This window comes from Pecten maximus, chromosome 18, assembly GCF_902652985.1.
Source record: "Pecten maximus chromosome 18, xPecMax1.1, whole genome shotgun sequence".
In the NCBI taxonomy this organism is placed as follows: Eukaryota; Metazoa; Mollusca; class Bivalvia; order Pectinida; family Pectinidae; genus Pecten; species Pecten maximus.
Window position 1 is genome coordinate 10,229,659 of NC_047032.1, and position 22,217 is coordinate 10,251,875.

The 22,217-nt window shown below is 36.5% G+C and overlaps 1 protein-coding gene across 9 annotated transcripts in view; it reads right to left on the reverse strand.

Moving 5' to 3' along the window:
- Positions 1–346: 346 nt before the first annotated feature.
- LOC117316698 (arf-GAP with SH3 domain, ANK repeat and PH domain-containing protein 2-like) overlaps positions 347–22,217 on the reverse strand; it is a 43,275-nt gene continuing 21,404 nt past the window's right edge. The window contains exons 16-25 of one of the 9 annotated variants that reach the window (XR_004529974.1): positions 19,689–19,875; positions 18,724–18,792; positions 18,326–18,373; positions 17,972–18,107; positions 17,329–17,376; positions 14,743–15,093; positions 14,454–14,542; positions 11,239–11,364; positions 9,679–10,518; positions 347–9,548 (exon numbers count right to left, since the gene is read on the reverse strand). Coding sequence is in view for 2 of the 9 variants with exons in the window: in XM_033871444.1 (XP_033727335.1) it covers positions 10,438–10,518; positions 11,239–11,364; positions 14,454–14,542; positions 14,743–15,093; positions 17,329–17,376; positions 17,972–18,107; positions 18,326–18,373; positions 18,724–18,792; positions 19,689–19,875 (1,135 nt within the window). In the remaining 7 variants the exon portion in view is untranslated. Of the gene's footprint in view, positions 10,519–11,238; positions 11,365–14,453; positions 14,543–14,742; positions 15,094–17,328; positions 17,377–17,971; positions 18,108–18,325; positions 18,374–18,723; positions 18,793–19,688; positions 19,876–22,217 lie in introns of all 9 variants that reach the window. The other 8 variants (XR_004529977.1, XR_004529976.1, XR_004529975.1 and 5 more) reach the window with 8 other exon arrangements.

Consider the following 22,217-nt stretch of genomic DNA (forward strand, 5'->3'; position numbering starts at 1 on the left):
CGGCAGGAGAGCCCAAATTTCAGTATCATCTTCAGAATCATCTTCAGTATCATCTTCATCATCATAATCATCTTCAGCATCATCTTCAGCATCATCTTCAGTATCATCTTCATCATCATAATCATCTTCAGTATCATCTTCAGTATCTTCAGAATCATCTTCAGTATCATTTTCAGTAATATTTTAATCATCTTCACCACGGGTGATGTTCTTAACACGATATTTCACATTATTTCTTTACATCCAGGTCATCACTGTAAATGTAGGTCAACGTTACTATTTTTAGAAACAGGCCTGGTCGGGCATGGTCATTACATAATAAGATATAAACAACGACAAAACAAGATTTTGGTGTAGAAGTACTGTTTACTGGGTTATCAAAGATAACATCAATGTGTTGGTTTGAGGTTAAAATCTCGTATCACAAATCTTATCGCCGTATCAAACTAATATGTACCTGGTGTGTTACAAAAAGGTGACAAATATTCACTGAGGAGAAACCTGTCTAAACTAAATATCAATTCACACAACGAAGTACAATAATACACTCCCAAGGGATAACCCTCCCTGATCGACTTAGACTCCACATCAGTGGCCTCACTTAAAATACCAACAGATACCCCCTCCCTGGTCAGCTCAACATTAAGTTACCTGACTTAAACTATCAGGAGATATCCCCTCCCTGGTCAGCTCAGCTTAGACTCAACATCAGTGGCCAGACTGTAACAATTGAGGGATACCCCCTCCCTGCATGACCACCATCACCAAATCCAGGATTATTTTTTTTGGATATACGATATTAAAACATGATGTTTGGTACTAAATCAGATTGATCTAAATCCAGGCAATAATTACACCTGGTAAATTGAACATTCCTATTGTTTTCCTTACACCTTCTGGTAAATTGAACATTCCCATTATTTACCTTACACCTTCTGGTAAATTGAACATTCCCATTGTTTAACTTACACCTTCTGGTAAATTGAACATTCCCATTATTTACCTTACACCTGGTAAATTGAACATTCCCATTATTTACCTTACACCTGGTAAATTGAACATTCCCATTGTTTACCTTACACCTTCTGGTAAATTGAACATTCCCATTGTTTACCTTACACCTTCTGGTAAATTGAACTTTCCCATTGTTTACAAAGGAATTTGCAATATGAACAACAGGCATATTTTCTTCATTGACCAGGTATTCACTTAATCATTTTCTTTGCTATTATCGGGTATCTTTTTTAATATATCAGTTTAGAACTTCCCAATACCTAGAGACAATTACTCAGTCCTGCATGGATAGAAAACTTTAAAATTCCAAAATATCTCAATACTTTCCCACATGTTCAATCTACGTAAAAATGCATACTGTGTTATCATGGCTATTGTCCTGTCGTTTCACTGAAATCTAGTTTAGACAGGTTTCAAGGATCTGGGAATCTCATGAGTCGTTATGCATCAGATGTACTGCAGATTCAGATACTCTAATATCATAAGTATTAATCAGAAATGCAGAAAATACAAAATACATACTGTTTTAATATTTCAAATGATTTGACAATTATTCGTTTGACACAGAAAAATGTCCATCAATCTGATTGGCACTCTTGAATGGTTTAATTTCTTACAGAATTCATTTTTTGGCAAGAAATGCAATCAATCCCCGGGAATAAGTAACGATAGGATGTGTCGACCCTTGGTATGAAACATAAAAGAAACCACTCTGTAAAACCAAGATTTTCTTTAATATGTTCCATACGTTGAATTTGAATCGTCAACACTTTTACCCCTGGGAAAGATTACATTACTTTTGTATCACATAAAGGCAAATTAATCTCGGTCCGATATCTAATCAAGACTAAGACAAACCTGGTTGGTTTCTAGTGCTATTACAGACATACAGGAAATCTCGGCCTGTTTACAGTACCTTCTGGAGTTGTCACACAATGACTACAGCCGGTATATCTAAATTTAAAAGTAAAAGTCTGGTCCTTGACCTTAAGGTAAATTAAGACTCCAATTGATTCGATGGAATCTTTACTGTTCAAAGACAGTCAATAGATATATAGAACTGCTAAACGGATAAAAATGAAGAGAAAGAGGGAAGAATATTTCTAACATATATCACAGGGTGACTGTTTAACCTAGGGAAGATATTGAAAGAATCTTTCACGCCCTGGCCCTTGGGGGCGAGACATGAGAATTTCAACCGGAGGGGGAAGATTCTGAATTGCCAAACACGAGGTTTGCCTGGTGTTTGGAAGCTTAAGTATTTTCCCTCCGAGGATTGAGATTCCCTCCTCACATCCATGGGAGTGAATGATCATCTTTCTCTTACAATAATAGAATAAATATTGCTCTTATTCATTTGCCAAAAACCAAAAATCCTCAGGATGAAATGAGTAAGCCTTATGTTTGGCAACTTAACAAGCTCCCACCTCGGGTTGAACAAGCTCTCACCTCGGGTTGAACAAGCTCCCACCTAGGGTTGAACAAGCTCTCACCTAGGGTTGAACAAGCTCCCACCTAGGTTTGAACAAGCTCTCACCTAGGGTTGAACAAGCTCCCACCTAGGGTTGAACAAGCTCCCACCTAGGGTTGAACAAGCTCTCACCTCGGGTTGAGATTCTTATCTCGCCCGAAGAGGTTAAAAGATTCTATTAATCTCACAAGAATAAAGGAAAGACAGCCAGCATGCTACAGATGTAAAACAATAACTGCTCTTTACATTGTTTTATTGTTTCAACAGAGATGTCCTACAACTGTTGTGAATGGGTTTGATAAAAATTGATTAAACGTTCTACAATGGAACTATATAAAGGGTTTATACTGAACTAAGGTCAAATCCACGAATGGAAATATGTTTTAACATGATCAAAATATTAACTTGGTCCCTTGAATCACAGACTTTATCAATCATATCCCTGGAATTTTAGGTAAATCACCATTAGTATGACATATAACATGTAAACACCGTACATGTGTAGGTTGTTAATAGTTCAAAACGGTTAAAACGAATAAATAAACATGCCCATTACTTATTCGAACTTTCCATTCCTTATTTAAAAAGAAGTTCTTATTCTTTTCCTTCATTACGTATTTGATTCTCCCTTTACATATTCAATTCTGCATTGCTTATAAACACTATAAATGATATAATACTATTGAATCAACATTTTCAGTACTTTTCGTCGCTTCCGTTCCCAATTTAGAACTAATGATTTACTCGAGTTTCTAATTACATTTGTATTTGTTCGATTCCCCTTTACTTATTGACACTATGAATACTTAAAAAATAATGATTGAACAGTTTCATTACGTATTCTACATTCTACCATATAATATTTAAAAGTGTTAGTTATCGCTCCTGTGAGATAGACTGGGATGTCTGAACCCCAGGGGAAGACTGAACAAGTTCAAAACAATTACTTTATATGTTCTGGACTTCAGGATTGTTTTTCCTGTTGAAAGTGAAACACACACACACCCAAGTAATGTTGTGAGGGAGATTATATTGTAGTTATATTTAGGACACTGGAGTTATATGTAGGACAACGGAATTACCTGTATGGTACATCTAGGACACTAGAGTTATATTTAGGACACAAGAGTTATATTTAGGACACTAGAGTTATATCTTGACACCAGTTATTGTTAGGACACTGGATATTTAGGACACGAGAGTTATTGTTAGGACACTTGAGTTATATTTAGACACCAGAATTATATTTTGGACACTGAAGTTATATTTAGGACACTGAAGTTATATTTAGGACACTGGAGTTATATTTAGGACATAATAATTATTATTAGACATGAGAACAGTAACTGTACCAATATTTTCCATATCACATGTATATTTATATATTTTTTTTTTAACCATTAAAATCAAAATTGAAAAAAATACAAACAATTCATTAGAACTAGAAATAATACGGCAGTTCTGTCTCATTAATGTTAAATCAAGTTATTATTTTCTTTAAGTGGAAATATTAATATTGTAAAATGGACTACACCCAAACCACACACATTGTCTATATCGCATCACCATCATTGTAATAATCTGGCGTTATCATACATTTGTTATAAAGTACATGCATGTACTTAAAATTTATATTGTTTATAAAGTATGTACATACCACACACAGTAATCATTCAACAGTAAGTCCATGCTTGGTGATAAACTCCTTACTTTGAGTTTATGGGTTGGGTCCTCAACTTACTGCATCATAGATATTGTACATAGTCGGGTCTTCGACTTACTGCATCATAGATATTGTACATAGTCGGGTCCTCGACTTACTGCAGCATAGATATTGTACATAGTCGGGTCCTCGACTTACTGCATCATAGATACGGTACATAGTCGGGTCCTCGACTTACTGCATCATAGATACGGTACATAGTCGGGTCCTCGACTTACTGCATCATAGATACGGTACATAGTCGGGTCCTCGACTTACTGCATCATAGATACGGTACATAGTCGGGTCCTCGACTTACTGCAGCATAGATATGGTACATAGTCGGGTCCTCGACTTACTGCAGCATAGATATGGTACATAGTCGGGTCCTCGACTTACTGCAGTATAGATATTGTACATAGTCGGGTCCTCGACTTACTGCAGCATAGATATGGTACATAGTCGGGTCCTCGACTTACTGCAGCATAGATATTGTACATAGTCGGGTCCTCGACTTACTGCAGTATAGATATTGTACATAGTCGGGTCCTCGACTTACTGCATCATAGATATGGTACTACATAGTCGGGTCTTCGACTTACTGCAGTATAGATATTGTACATAGTCGGGTCCTCGACTTACTGCAGCATAGATATGGTACATAGTCGGGTCCTCGACTTACTGCAGCATAGATATTGTACATAGTCGGGTCCTCGACTTACTGCAGCATAGATACGGTACATAGTAGGGTCCTCGACTTACTGCATCATAGATATTGTACATAGTCGGGTCCTCGACTTACTGCAGCATAGATACGGTACATAGTCGGGTCCTCGACCTACTGCAGCATAGATATTGTACATAGTCGGGTCCTCGACTTACTGCAGCATAGATACGGTACATAGTCGGGTCCTCGACTTACTGCAGCATAGATACGGTACATAGTCGGGTCCTCGACCTACTGCATCATAGATACTGTACATAGTCGGGTCCTCGACTTACTGCAGTATAGATATGGTACATAGTCGGGTCCTCGACTTACTGCAGCATAGATATGGTACATAGTCGGGTCCTCGACATACTGCAGCATAGATATGGTACATAGTCGGGTCCTCGACTTACTGCAGCATAGATATGGTACATAGTCGGGTCCTCGACTTACTGCAGCATAGATATGGTACATAGTCGGGTCCTCGACTTACTGCAGCAAAGATATGGTATATAGGGTACATTCAACATACATTTACATACCTATTTACAAAGTTGTGGTCATTTTTTCATAATTATATTGCACATACATAAGTATTTGTCAAAGCAGGACTTGGAGATAAACAGTAACAATATATATCACTGGGAGTAATATATATCACTGGGTGTATGTAATACAGTGTAAAATGTCAGAATCATCATACACTTTCTCAGCCATTAATAAAATATTCAACTTTCTACAGTTACTATTTACAGCTTCTAACTAGAAATCTGTGAAGAAATATACCACACACCACACACTTCTGTAACGATTCCAACTCGGGAATACATCCCTACATCACTGTATACCAGTAAATATTTACACTTCATCAATTAATCTATCAGACAATAAACCCATCTGTGCATATTGTAATACATAAATGCACTCTATCCAAATTGTCTATGTACGTACGTGCCGGTTTGTAATCGGGTACATTCTAACAAAACATTGTCCCGACCAATTATAACCGGAAGTCGACCGGTCATTTTTCGATCAACTTCTCCAAACCGAATCCTCTGTAAACCGAACGAATATCCTTGTCCCGTGCATGTTCGGTTTATAGAGGTTCCACTGTATAAATGGCCAACAACACACTTTCATCATTCTTCAATACCGCCATCCTGTAACTCAAATCAAATTTGATATGTCGGCCAGGAATAAACCCAGACTAATGGAGGCCGAGAGGGTTGTCAATATTTACCGGTATACAGAAATATAACTTTCACTTACATTTAATACCCGCATATAGCACAGGCTAGTCAAAACATTTAGAACCTCTGTACCATTAAAATATCATGGTGACGACTGGTCTGTAACATCTTCACCAAACTGAGAAGGCCAAATTCTATTTACCATTAAAATCTTCAAATTTAACTACATGTGTATGTACATACAAACATATTCTATAAAGCTGCATCATCGTCAACAGGTAATTAAAGGTAATTCAAATCATCATCAATTTAAATCCAATATATAATGATACATTGTATATATATACATATAACACTAAACAGTTTATATATCTAAAAGTATATTCAAAGCATAATCCCTATATCTATGTACATAACAGTAGTCAAGCCCGTTACAGGTTTATATATATCTTGCAGTATAATGCAGCTATCATTTTCGTATATACAAATCATGATCAGATAAAACAAAGTACAGCGTACCGTATAATTATACAGCTTTCATGTCTTCCCACGGTCTTAGTCATTTACACACATCTGTCAACAACTAAACCTAAAAATAAAATTAATTACTTGCTTCTCATGATCAGGCAAAATTTTTCTAGAAAGAGTTGTTGGCGGGAGTAAATATCTTTTATCATTTTTATAGTGGTAAAAAAAAAGATGATATTTTTATTTTACAAACTAGTGATTATAAACAGCCAATTCAAAATGTGGAAAACAATGATATATTATGGTTCTTAACAATGATATATCATGGTTCTTTGTCTTTGTTTCACATTAATGAACATGTGCTGTATTTTTTTGGTTAAAATCACAATGGATATTACAGTAGAAAGGTTTAAAATTGTTAGTGATGCTTTTTCCACATTCTCTTCGTCCGAAAAATAATGAGGGAGAATTTTGTTTATATTCGACCAGAAAAGCTACAGGAGATAAGAAGCTTTTCTGACTTCAAAGAAGATGAAGGAGGTCCTATGAACCAAGTAATTTTGTTTTTTGGCCTAAATCAAAGTTCGCCCAGTCAGTATTTTACAATACGATTTCATCAGTATGGTTATAAAACTGCTGTGGAGAATTTTCCACAGAAATTTAGATACCACAAGGGTTCCAGCAATGTGCATATGACATCGTCGTAAATGGAATGCTGACTGTATAACGATTTTAATTTACCCACAATTACAATTTACCGCTGATGGCAAGTAAATATAATGTGATAGGCCGAACATTTCTGGAGAAAAACCAGTCTGGGAAGGTCTAGCTTTGGTTTATGGCGCGACTCTCGGCTTGAGCTGTTGACAGAACTCATGTGGAGTAAATAGAGACAACTCTGTGAGAATATTTTTGCATGAATTTACAACTCCTACACAGGTAAGATGTAAGATTATCAGTACTACAGGTACAGGAGTTTTCCTGTAACTATTTAGACGTCCATTATCACACATTCTCATCAGCATGCAATACACATTTATATAAACTGGTTTGAATATCTTACAGGGTTTTTCATCAGATAAAATTCTTCAGTAAAAACGAGACAATGATTACATCCAAAGAATTGGTAAAATAGAACAACTGAGACAATGTCATTGTAATGAAATGATTTGAGGAAACATAAACTTTGTACATAACAGTCCAAGCCATCGGTAACATCAGTACATGTATATAATACAATCAACGTCCTTATCAGCAGATATTATCGGGAGAATGTGGGAATCTAATACATTTTAGTACCATATTTATCTGTGAAGTGGTGGCTCTTTTACACCAGGGGAGAGGGCTTATTGAAGGATAAATACGGTAATTATATATACGTTACAGAGTACCACAGTCATATTACTGTAAAACCCGTCAGAAACCATGATCACAATGATTATTGTTATCGGGACTAGTCAACTGTCAAAATATGTATACAAAACTATAAATAATGACATACTTATTCATGAAATAGCACTAATACACTGACGAGACATATTATTTTTGTCTGCATAATCAAACTACAAACCATCTAATATATTTTGGGTCTGTTAGATAAAAATGCTTGTGTATAAAAATTTCAATATTTAACATTTTTGTTCTTAATAAAGATTTTCAACAGTTAATCATTTTATAACAATTTTCAACAATAGTAAACTTTAAAGATGAAACTGTGCAATAATGTAAAACGGTTTGGGTATGAAGTGGGGCCCATGCAATATCAACACCATTTGTCCAGCAGAATGTTGGTATTATGCATACGAGAGAAACAGATAAAGAGAAAATAGAACATATTTCATGTATACAGCTGAAAACTGGCCATTAGAGTCTTGTAATTAAGAAGTATTGCACTATACAGGATGGTAAATGATATAGGGCTTGCTTTGTACTTGAAAAATATGATTTTTTACCTACAGTCGAATCTGTATGACAGATTTCACTGCCTATCTAAATGTGAATTCTACCTACCATAAAATGTGTTATTTTTACCTACCACGGAATCTGAATGACAGATTTTGCTGTGTAACCTAAATGTAAACTCTACGGTATCTACTATGTGGCAATATATACAGAACAAAATCTGTCAATATGGAAGGGGAAAAAATGTTTTTAGTAACTGCCAACATTAAAGTTATATCTTCAAGACAACAGAATTTATTTCTACAAATTATACAACATTAGTGAGTTAATATGTCAAAACAATTAACTTTATACATGTTTTTAAACATGGGAGACAATAAATACAAACAGCTTCATTTGCATATTTAAAGTATTCTTAAATTTGGCAAAAATACATTTTCAATGATGAATTGCATTTCAAAATCACAAACAAAAGTTGGTAACTAATGACACTAAATCACTCCTTCCAGACTCTGATGGATTTGCTTATGGAAGACGACCAAATGGTTATTTTATTTTGACATTTGTGGATATCTTACAATCTTTTTTTATGTAAAAACATAAAAGGCAGAATTCAGGACAATGGGTATAGTATAAACCGCCCAGATCTAAAGCATAGTCCGTCTACTGGCAAGGTATTGCATCACTATGTCCAATCCTGTATGGGGTTGATTGATTGCAAATTTCAGAAATGTTTAGTGTTGCTGTAGAAATAATGTGTAATCTCAGCTATATTATCTCATAAATAATGTCACGATAATGGTGTATATACAAAAGTTGGCTATATGGCTTTTATGTAAGGGTATTAATTGCACGCATACATCTTATATAGAGGTAAACAAATGGTTGTCCATACAGAAACCTGTAATCTTGTGGACAGACACGTTATTCACACACAAAATAATTCAAGGATAACAAGTGTTTTTTAAAGAAAATAACAGCAAATTTGGTGCTGGATATAATAAATAAAATACATATATGATGTAAGGTGAAGTTACATTTAAATTGGAATCCACCCTATAATTCAATTATATCCTTAAGGCTACATGCTACCTTTCACTGGTATAAACCTTCATTACAAAAGAGTTTAGCACTAATACATCTTTTATGATGTAAGGTGAAGCTACATTAATAATTGGAATCCACCCTATAATTCAATTATATCCTTAAGGCTACATGCTACCTTACACTGGTATAAACCTTCATTACAAAAGAGTTCAGCAATAATACATCGTTTATGATTTTGACTTTGTTAGTTTACAACACATTTGTAAGCAATAGTGTGATGTATAATTCCCTTAACTTAGATAACTTATAATTTCATTAACTAACACTTATTAATTACTTGTAACATTAGTATACTTTTATACATTATATATCAAAATATATGTTTATTTTTTAAGTTACTTTTGTCCAGTTGTGTATTTCCTTTTCCACTGTACCACTGCCAAGAATCCAGTTGTAAGGCTTCAGATTCTACTGACTGGGCTAAAGGGAACTTCCCTGTTGTTCAGACATGTTTCGAGACAAATACCACTGCCACATCCATCTAGCCGAACTGTAACAAGTAGCTGGTGATTTCATCACTATGACAAACCTCTCGCCAGTAACAAGTGGCTCCAGCTAGTAACGAGTGGCTACTGCCAGTAACGAGTGGCTCCAGCTAGTAACAAGTGGCTCCAGCTAGTAACAAGTGGCTACCCCCAGTAACAAGTGGCTACCGCCAGTAACGAGTGGCTCCAGCTAGTAACAAGTGGCTACCCCCAGTAACAAGTGGCTACCGCCAGTAACGAGTGGCTCCAGCTAGTAACAAGTGACTAGTAGGTTGTAAGGTACTTTGAATACATTACATATCACAGATGACAGTATGTTAGTAAGCCCCATTAATGGTAAGTGGTTGAGGAGCAGTAGATATTCATTAAACACTAGATGTTAGCCGTTGTTATCCTTGGTCTGCGAGTGGCTCTACAAAAGTCTTCGGGAAGAGACCCCGCCTCTGTGTATTTCCTTCTATTTCACCCTCCTGTCAATAAAAAAACAGCTTATTACTGAGAATAATTTCATCAACAAAGAATTTTCTATGTCAGCAAAACTGATGACTGTTCTTCACTTTCAAGTGGGTAAGCAAAGAAGTGTTTTACTGCTGAAGTTGGTCATGCATGTCACTCCAGATAGAGGTTGGTAGGAACAGGTGTCTGTGAACAATGTCACTTGAGACAGTCCACCATGCAGACATGTTATCTTACTAGATTGGTCTCAATTTCATCATTATTCCTTAACTTCAAAACATTCCTTTTCTCAAAAACTGTTCATAGGAAAACATAACATAATTTAAAGAAAGCTCTTTAACAAAAATTTTGCCTATAATCCAAAAAAACTGTTTTTTGTTAAGGAATGTTAATGAAACCAGGGCCAGGTCTATATCTACTACTGTATTTTAATGTCTATCTTCCTCTTACCTCAAAACCTTAATTATCTCCCTTTATTAAAAGTTTATATACACTCATATTACCTGGAACAGGAAACTGTTCGTTCATACAGAGAAATCAATCGTTTCGAAATGTCAAGTTTCAGAAAAAAAAATTGTGAAGCTGCAGATGTAACTACAGGCATGAGTCTTTGTCAAGAACAATGCTGGTCCCATTGGTACAAAGTCTTTGTCAAGAACAATGCTGGTCCCATTGGTACAACCGTTACGATGCCAGGAATTATAAATGGCCCACACCTATAATGAAGTACTTACCCACCAATCTTCCTCTTCTTCTCTCAGCACTATGATTATCTCCCCTTCATTGAACGTTAATTCATCCTCGTTGTCAGCCTCGCAGTCAAATAGAGCACGACACCTTAAGCCAATTGGTACCTTTTTCTGTAAAATTCAAAGTCTTGGTCATATCTCTGAAAACCTTACAACCATGATAAAAGTACATCATAATCACTTCATCATAAATCATCATGTTTCGAATATCATTAACAAATCAAAGCTGACACTATACAACTGTGTTATCAATCTGACAATTCACAAATTATTCTAATATTCCTAATTCCATCAAATACAGTGCAATCTTGTTAATCAGGATTGACTCCCGGTAACAAATTTTATCTTTTTTATTTTATATCAGTGCTAGGGAGTAGATTAAGATAAAATATTTTCAATTGTTGAAAGTTTATGTCCCTTAGTTTAGACATTCTAAACCATCAAAATTTTACGTCCCTCAGCCTAGATTTTCTAAAACATGAAGACTTACCTTCAGACATGGGAGTGGTATTGGGGGTAACAGACTTACCTTCTGACGTGGGAGTGGTATTGGGGGTAACAAAGACTTACCTTCTGACGTGGGAGTGGTATTGGGGGTAACATACTTACCTTCTGACGTGGGAGTGGTATTGGGGGTAACAAAGACTTACCTTCTGACGTGGGAGTGGTATTGGGGGTAACAGACTTACCTTCTGACGTGGGAGTGGTATTGGGGGTAACAAAGACTTACCTTCTGACGAGGGAGTGGTATTGGGGGTAACAAAGACTTACCTTCTGACGTGGGAGTGGTATTGGGGGTAACAGACTTACCTTCTGACGTGGGAGTGGTATTGGGGGTAACAGACTTACCTTCTGACGTGGGAGTGGTATTGGGGGTAACAGACTTACCTTCTGACGTGGGAGTGGTATTGGGGGTAACAAAGACTTACCTTCTGACGTGGGAGTGGTATTGGGGGTAACATACTTACCTTCTGACGTGGGAGTGGTATTGGGGGTAACAGACTTACCTTCTGATGTCGGAGTGGTATTGGGGGTAACAGACTTACCTTCTGACGTGGGAGTGGTATTGGGGGTAACATAGACTTACCTTCTGACGTGGGAGTGGTATTGGGGGTAACAAAGACTTACCTTCTGACGTGGGAGTGGTATTGGGGGTAACAGACTTACCTTCTGACGTGGGAGTGGTATTGGGGGTAACAGACTTACCTTCTGACGTGGGAGTGGTATTGGGGGTAACAAAGACTTACCTTCTGACGTGGGAGTGGTATTGGGGGTAACAAAGACTTACCTTCTGACATGGGAGTGGTATTGGGGGTAACATAGACTTACCTTCTGACGTGGGAGTGGTATTGGGGGTAACATAGACTTACCTTCTGACGTGGGAGTGGTATTGTGGTAAGATAGACTTACCTTCTGACGTGGGAGTGATATTGGGGGTAACATAGACTTACCTTCTGACGTGGGAGTGGTATTGGGGGTAACAAAGACTTACCTTCTGACGTGGGAGTGGTATTGGGGGTAACAAAGACTTACCTTCTGACGTGGGAGTGGTATCGGGGGTAACATAGACTTACCTTCTGACGTGGGAGTGGTATTGGGGGTAACATAGACTTACCTTCTGACGTGGGAGTGGTATTGGGGGTAACAGACTTACCTTCTGATGTGGGAGTGGTATTGGGGGTAACAAAGACTTACCTTCTGACGTGGGAGTGGTATTGGGGGTAACATAGACTTACCTTCTGACGTGGGAGTGGTATTGGGGGTAACATACTTACCTTCTGACGTGGGAGTGGTATTGGGGGTAACATAGACTTACCTTCTGACGTGGGAGTGGTATTGGGGGTAACAAAGACTTACCTTCTGACGTGGGAGTGGTATTGGGGGTAACATAGACTTACCTTCTGACGTGGGAGTGGTATTGGGGGTAACATAGACTTACCTTCTGACGTGGGAGTGGTATTGGGGGTAACATAGACTTACCTTCTGACGTGGGAGTGGTATTGGGGGTAACATAGACTTACCTTCTGACGTGGGAGTGGTATTGGGGGTAACAAAGACTTACCTTCTGACGTGGGAGTGGTATTGGGGGTAACAAGACTTACCTTCTGACGTGGGAGTGGTATTGAGGGTAACATAGACTTACCTTCTGACGTGGGAGTGGTATTGGGGGTAACAAAGACTTACCTTCTGACGTGGGAGTGGTATTGGGGGTAACATAGACTTACCTTCTGACGTGGGAGTGGTATTGGGGTAAGATAGACTTACCTTCTGACGTGGGAGTGGTATTGGGGTAACAAGACTTACCTTCTGACGTGGGAGTGGTATTGGGGGTAACAAAGACTTACCTTCTGACGTGGGAGTGGTATTGGGGGTAACATAGACTTACCTTCTGACGTGGGAGTGGTATTGGGGGTAACATAGACTTACCTTCTGACGTGGGAGTGGTATTGGGGGTAACATAGACTTACCTTCTGACGTGGGAGTGGTATTGGGGGTAACAAAGACTTACCTTCTGACGTGGGAGTGGTATTGGGGGTAACACAGACTTACCTTCTGACCTGGGAGTGGTATTGGGGGTAACAAAGACTTACCTTCTGACGTGGGAGTGGTATTGGGGGTAACGAAGACTTACCTTCTGACGTGGGAGTGGTATTTGGGGTAACATAGACTTACCTTCTGACGTGGGAGTGGTATTGGGGGTAACATAGACTTACCTTCTGACGTGGGAGTGGTATTGGGGGTAACAGACTTACCTTCTGATGTGGGAGTGGTATTGGGGGTCACATAGACTTACCTTCTGACGTGGGAGTGGTATTGGGGGTAACATAGACTTACCTTCTGACGTGGGAGTGGTATTGGGGGTAACACAGACTTACCTTCTGACGTGGGAGTGGTATTGGGGGTAACATACTTACCTTCTGACGTGGGAGTGGTATTGGGGGTAACAAAGACTTACCTTCTGACGTGGGAGTCGTATTGGGGGTAACATAGACTTACCTTCTGATGTGGGAGTGGTATTGGGGGTAATATAGACTTACCTTCTGACGTAGGAGTGGTATTGGGGGTAACATAGACTTACTTTCTGACGTGGGAGTCGTATTGGGGGTAACAGACTTACCTTCTGACGTGGGAGTGGTATTGGGGGTAACAAAGACTTACCTTCTGACGTGGGAGTCGTATTGGGGGTAACATAGACTTACCTTCTGACGTGGGAGTGGTATAGGGGGTACCTCCTTGTCGGGTAATGGTTGTCTAGTGGGTAACACTGGAGGAGTCACCGGTCCCATATCTGCCAATATAAAGGGGACAGTGTTAAACAACATCTCCTCTCACTGAAATACACATTCGGCATGAAATCTATCTACAAACTCTTAACTTTTTCTAGTTTCTCACATTTTTTGTTTGTAATCAGATTCTGGTGTTAGGTTTCCTAAAACATCCTGAGCAATTTCTGGAAACAAAGTGTAATTAGACAAAAGATTATTTTACCCTCATCAGTTGATGACTGTGTCCGTGTCCGATAACTTGTAGGTCTTCCTAATCCGATACCAATGGCCCGGAATTCTGGTGGTGCAGGTCTTGGAGGAGGGTCTGATGGAGTCCTCTTGTGTGTAGGTCGCTGAGGGAATGGCTCAGAAGCATTTCGGTTATGACCTTGACCTTGACCTTGACTTATACCCATTGATGAAGGTGGCTGTTTCTTGTTCCTCGGGGGCAGGGGCGGGACATAGGGTGGGGCATTAGAATAGGACATGTCCTTAGTCTCAGACACAGCGGGCGATGCCTGCACTCCTCCCCCACCATTGGTGGCTCCAGTATTGTTATGTAAACCAGGAGTATCTACAAGCCAAAGCAAAACCAATCCAATTTAAACAGCATTATATTGGTACGAAGTCTTGTAACAGAAATAATGTCAGAGTCTGAGCTTGTAACAGAAATAATGTTCAAGTCTGAGCTTGTAACAGAAATAATGTCCAAGTCTGAGCTTGTAACAGAAATAATGTCCAAGTCTGAGCTTGTAACAGAAATAATGTCAGAGTCTGAGCTTTTAACAGAAATAATGTCAGAGTCTGAGCTTGTAACAGAAATAATGTCCAAGTCTGAGCTTGTAACAGAAATAATGTCAGAGTCCGAGCTTGTAACAGAAATAATGTCAGAGTCTGAGCTTGTAACAGAAATAATGTCAGAGTCCGAGCTTGTAACAGAAATAATGTCAGAGTCTGTTCTAATGATCACTATTTTATGCTTTTTAGGTTTCAATAGAATAAACTACTTCAGAATTTTTAGAAACAATTGTAATTTTCAAGATATATGCTAGCATTAAGACTTTTGTTTCCTCTCAATTAGGCTGAACATCAATGGTGTACAATTCTGATGATGGTTGGGTACCTAACAGACTACAATGGTAGTAATCAGTTGAAGATTAGGGGTTAGCAGGGTTGGTAAACACTAAGGGAGGGAACTCTATACGATAAAACGTAAGTTTATAAGGGAAACTAGACATTGTCATCTTATCATGGCCAGAAAAAAATCAATAAACATTTTTGTTTTCAAAATACCAGTACCAGGTACATTAATGTACATTAACTTTCCAAGGGGGATTACTCTATATAAGCATGCTTCTAATCAAAGTGGGTAAATAGATTGCATTCTGGGATATAAATTTCAAAATAGATTGCATTCTGGGACATAAATTCAAAACAGATTGCATTCTGGGATAAAACTCAAAACAGATTGCATTCTGGAATATGAATTCAAAACAGATTGGATTCTGGGATACAAACTCAAAACAGATTGCATTCTGGGATATAAATTCAAAACAGATTGCATTCTGGGATATAAATTCAAAACAGATTGCAATCTGGTAAATGAAGCTATCTTCATGGTGTATACTGACATAACTACGACACTTTGATTGAAATCTCAATATCAAAACACAACTCAATGTTCATGCAATACATTACAGCGGAGTCGTATGAAGACGTTATATCAAAGACATGATGCTGTGCAAATTGGCAGATCAGGGAATGTTTATTGAAACTATCAAACATTCATGCAAAATCTCTCATTAGCATAGGTTGTTGACTGAAAAGACTTTTTGAAGTTATCAATTTATAGAATCTGTATGGTGCCATCAAGAGAAATATTCCCATAATTCTTGTTTTAAACAGAACTTCATGAAGAAAACAATTCTACAAAATGTGAATTAAGTTAAAAGCAGTCCTATTATTATACTCAAAATCACTTTCTCATGCTTAAGTTCAAAGGTTCATTTTTCTTATTCTGAGTCCAGCTGGGGATGAAACATATTAACTAGGAAATTTCTCTATAACATAATACAATGTGAGTTTGGCTTTGTGTACTGAAGTATTAATGTTTTAAGATAAACTATGTAATCTTATTAATTTTCTGTGAAGCATATTTTGTCACAGAATTATATAACATAATTTAATCTAAAACTGTGAAAAGATTTTTCCAGAAATATTACACTTGAGGATATCTTATACATTGTAATAGACTGTGCCTCCTTAACATTAGTGTTGTAAAAGGAAATCAATTTACACAATAGTTTGTGTCTTTACTAGGTTTATTGCAACATCAACAGACAGGGTCATATTAAGTTCCTTGTTGTAGCTGGTGGCTACCACACTCAACACCATATTTGAAGCCTGTCAAATACTCGGTCTCCTGAGAGACACACTGGAAATGAACCACAAATTGTCACCTGAGGTTGACAGTCCAGTGCTCTACCTATGGAAGCAATCAGGCCAAAACAAAGGAAGCAACTCTTCAATTCTCAAATATTAATCTAAAGGGAGATAACTCTTCACATCACAAATATTAATCTAAAGGGAGATAACTCTTCACATCACAAATATTAATCTAAAGGGAATAACTCTAAAAATGCCATAACATAAATAATGTGAGTGAGATGGTAGGTAATTATGTTACAAGTAGGTCAGGGAAGTGTTCCATGATAATACAACATCACCATGCTTATGATACCTCTACAAAACATTCAGGGGAGACAATCATGTTTACAACACAGTCATGCCGATCGGAGTAGTTACTTACAACCACGCACACTGTTACGATGTTTACTGCTTGATTGATTTACAAACTCTAGAAGTAGGAAAATGAAGCTTGAAAAAATCATAAAATCTTAATTGAAGAAAAAAAACTTTTGGTAAAAAATCACAGTTCAATCATCTTTAACAGCAACAAGACAATCTAATTTTGTGAATATCATGAAAAACTACATCAAATCATACCTTTTAAACCATTTTAATTGTTAAAAAGTAACGTTTGTTAAAGAAAGATATTATCGATATTTATACATATTATTCTTAGCTTCATGTCCTTTAAAGATTTTCCTATGGTTAATTTTCCTTGTTACAAAAACACAACATCAACACAAGAAATTTCAATGGTAGTAATATATTAGATTTGCAGAAAAAATGGAGCTCTAGATTGTGCAAAGACCATTTCTATGGGAATGTTTTCTTTTTTCTTTTCACATGCTATTTATATATAATAATATATGCCCTTCCATGTCAGTTTTCATTGTTCAGTGATGAGCCCATCCCCTACTCCAAGTACCATAAGGCTTATTACTACAATAAAAGCATATCTTCCTCAACAGTATGTGACTGTCATAAACTCTCATTCTTTCAGATAATTGCTGTGGAGGCAGTTGCCATGACAACAAAGAACTTACTCTTTGGCTTGCTGTATGTGTAGGGGACTGACCCAGGGCCTCTATTGGCTGAAAGGTCGTTCTGACTCCCCTGGGGGTCAGATAATCCCGTTATCAAACTTGGTGGCCTTGACCTCTGCTTCCTCTCAGGAGTATTCTGTATATAACCAGATTGCAATAAAATATTAATTTTCTTTCCAACATGAAAAATAATTTGAAATGCTTTTTTCTTAAATGTATTTTGTTAAACATTTTATTTCGACAAACTAAATGCCAGACTAATTGGTTTGAAAAGATAAGAAATAATTTCATTGATCACATTTCATCTGGAAGGTGGTTTTGACCTCAAATTAACCTCTGACCCTTAATACTGACCTCTAGTTCGTCGTCGCTGTCAAAGTGTTCAGGATAATAAGGTTCTTCCTGTAGAAATACAAATTAGTTCAATCTTGTTATATGCATTGTTTTTCTCCACACAAGTTAGTTATGATGATAAAGACACAGTTGGAATGCCTAGACCCATAATGGTAAATAAATACTTAACATCAAGCTAGATCTTCCTCTAAAGTTAAAAAGTAAATGCTATTACTGCCACAAAAGTCTTTTAGGCACATCAACTAATAAAATAAAAATTTATAAAAAATTTAAAAAAATTGCTACATATTTTTGAAAATAAGGAAGGAATATTTATGTTTAATAGTAATGCTGATTTTAAACCAGGCACAATTTTTTCGAGCTTCAGATTTGAACTATGAACTTGATCTTGGACTTACCGACATAAGGTCCCAATCTATGTTGACATTCTCAAAAACATCCTTTCTTCCCTGAATTGAAGCTTGTAACTGGAAAAAACAAGCAAATTCTTGGCTTAACATGTCATTATAGCTCGACACTCGACACAATGATAAATTCTGTGGAGCCATAATTAAGGGTTAACTGTAATATTTTTTTTACGTTATTGAGCAATAACACAAAAAACTGGGGTGTACTCTGAATAAACCGCGAAGCATTTTATGAAAAGAGTACACCCCAGTTTTTTGTGTTATTGCTCAATAACGTAAAAAAAATATTACAGTTAATCCTTATAATTTAATTAACAACGATAAGAAACATTTTCATGAAGTTTAACATGTTTATTTTGCTCCAGATATTTAAAAACACATTGATAGATACAAAATCCTGTGAACAACGATTACTCCGCTACTTCCGGTATAACTGAAAGTAGTTCCTTTTATTTTTTTTATGTTATGAGATGATAACATAATTTTTTGAGCCAATGAAAATGCTTGTTACAAGCAAAATTAAATTATTATATTATAACTCAAAGAAAAAAGTAAAGCCTTATACAGAAGTTAGATATTTAATTGAACACATACAACAGGATCAAGTAGATTTTGCAAGATTATTTTCTTTCACAATAAGCTACAGCATACATATTTCAACCGTGAGATAATTCCATTATCTAGTAATTTTCTGTTTCTCCAAATTTATAATCATCAAAATAAGGCAAAATGATGATTATATACAATGGTTACCTACAAAAATTTCCAGAAAAATATCCAAAACATCAGATTTAATGCAAATTGTTTGGAACCTCATAAACAACTAAGTAAAATCTCATGAAATCTCACAAAATCAATAGTGTTTGCAAAAAAATTCTTGTGACTTATTTGCCAGGCAAGCTGCATGATTTCTTGCATGTGTGTGTGTGCTAGTGAAACCAAAACAGTTGACATACCAGATCAGCACAGAGTTGGAAGCCATTATCCCGAGCAATGTCCAAAGCAGTTTTACTGTCAGCATTTTCCACGTTAGCCAGGTCAGGTTTGGTTCTCAGCAGTAGTTTCATACACTCGGCCTTATTGCCGAGGGCACACGTGTGTAATGCAGTGTTTCCATCCAATGTCTTCAGAGCAAGGCTGTCTCTGAAAATCAACAGCTCTAACATTTTACAACAGAGGAGGTACAAAACACAACTTAATAAGAAAATCTGTTTATTACAAATATCACATGAACAAGTGAAATGTTTTGTGGCTTCAAAAAGTCATCAATTCATTACAGGATACCGGGTTGAGTTAATTTTTATTCACTTCATAACAAGCAGAAAGTTCATATTAATCTGTCCAGAGGATTCAAGATAACCATCTCCTAAAGAATCGATGAAGACTAGAGTCAATGTCACATCGATTCTGTGTGTACCTAGTACGGGCTATTCCATTAAAATACCTACCTGACCCCAGGACTCCACAGTAAATCACTTCTATACATGGTTGGATTGCCTTCCTATTACCTCTATGTAATTTACTAAATAAATTCTATGGGTGGTACCCCTTAACCAAACCTGGAGGTAGCACACCACAGTAAGACAGCCTGGCCATGGGCAATTTTTTTGTTAAGCAAATAACTCCTGTATTATGATATGTATAAAAAATGAAAAAATAAATGTACACTATAATTGGTATATCCAGTATGAAGTAGTACATACAGGCTTCACATTTATTAAAACAAAAATCAATAAATTGGTTCCGGATTTTAAATATCCGGATTTTCCGAACGTGTGTTTACACAGGAAATTTAGTTTCGCCTACAGCGCAAAATGGAAGCCCACAGAAAAGGTAAGATAGCGGAAAAACTTAATTTACAACATATGTCCAAACAAGATTAATTCTGTCTTTGGGATAGAGATATTTAATTTTAAATAGGTTTCAGAAAAAAATTGTGTAGAGAATTGTGCCATTTTGGGTCAAATATCATAATATTTTGCAATTTTTGAGAATTTTTTAAGCTGTTACCATGGTATTCACAGCTCTAAAAATCACAGAAAATATCAGTTTACTTATCCTTCAGAGCTCTATTAAAATTGCAAATGTTGTACAGATTTCAAATATATATACTTTATTAGAGGTTATATGTAAGGTTAACTGGCAATGTTTACATATCTAAAGCATGTGCCATATTTTTCAGAATTTGGCATTTTTACTGTACACTGCTACCTTATAAGGGCTGAAAAATGTTATTTTTTGGAAATTGTGCTTAATTATGCTTGATTAAGCTTCATTTTAGTTCATTATTGCTCAAAAATGCATAAAAACAATTTAAAACTTGTTTATTATCAGGCTTGTCATATTAGAGGAATCAAGGGAGGTAACTCGCATATTTACCCATTTTAAGGGTGGGTTAATTAAGCATAATGTTAATGAGTCAGTGTAAATTGAAAAGATATTCTATGTTTTATAACAAACCCAAAATAACTTATTGGGTATCTAACAAACCATATAGACCGAATTCTGGTTTGTTTTACCTGATTTATTACCCCGTATCCATGGAAACTATTGCAGTAAGTGTTATTTTTTGAAATATTTGGTGAAACCATTATTTTCAATTTATTTTTACATTGGTAAGCATGTAATTTCAATTGATGGAGTGTACGGTTGATACAATATTGTCAATTATTGTCACTTCCTTCGGTAAAGCAGAAAAAATAGCATTTTCCGCATAAATGGGATCAGCGGACACTTTCATATGATCATTGGTACATATCTGAATTACCGGGGTGGAAACAGATGACTGTGATGTCATAGGCATGACATTTTGAAATCTTGGATGTCATGTCATGATTTATCAGTTAGAATATTGCATGTGTTGCTAAGCTGAGGTTTGGAAAGGAATTTGGTTATTTATTATGACACCATTGAGTATTTATGACGTCATAGATACCATCTGATGACGTCATAGTTACTGATGACGTCATGGTAACTATGACGTCATATTACAAGGCTAAATTTGATAGTTGTATAGTATTTTTTGCTTGATTACATGCACAGAGACTCAAAGTACCACATTCAACTCAAAACACAACTTTATTCAAGAGATATACAGAATTATGGGAGTTTTCATCTTTAAAATTACCTCCCCTTATTACTGGATTGGGAGAAAAAGTTGTCAAAATACACCTCTCAGGGAAATCAGCAATACTCGGTGACTATTAAAGATACACAGTAACCCGATATGTCATTTTGTTCGTCGGAACATATTCTAGACATTCATGGGGTTTTTAGTAAAATTAGAATTAACGAAAGTGATGTATAAGGTAGCACACCACAGTAAGACAGCCTGGCCATGGGCAATTTTTTTGTTAAGCAAATAACTCCTGTATTATGATATGTATAAAAAATGAAAAAATAAATGTACACTATAATTGGTATATCCAGTATGAAGTAGTACATACAGGCTTCACATTTATTAAAACAAAAATCAATAAATTGGT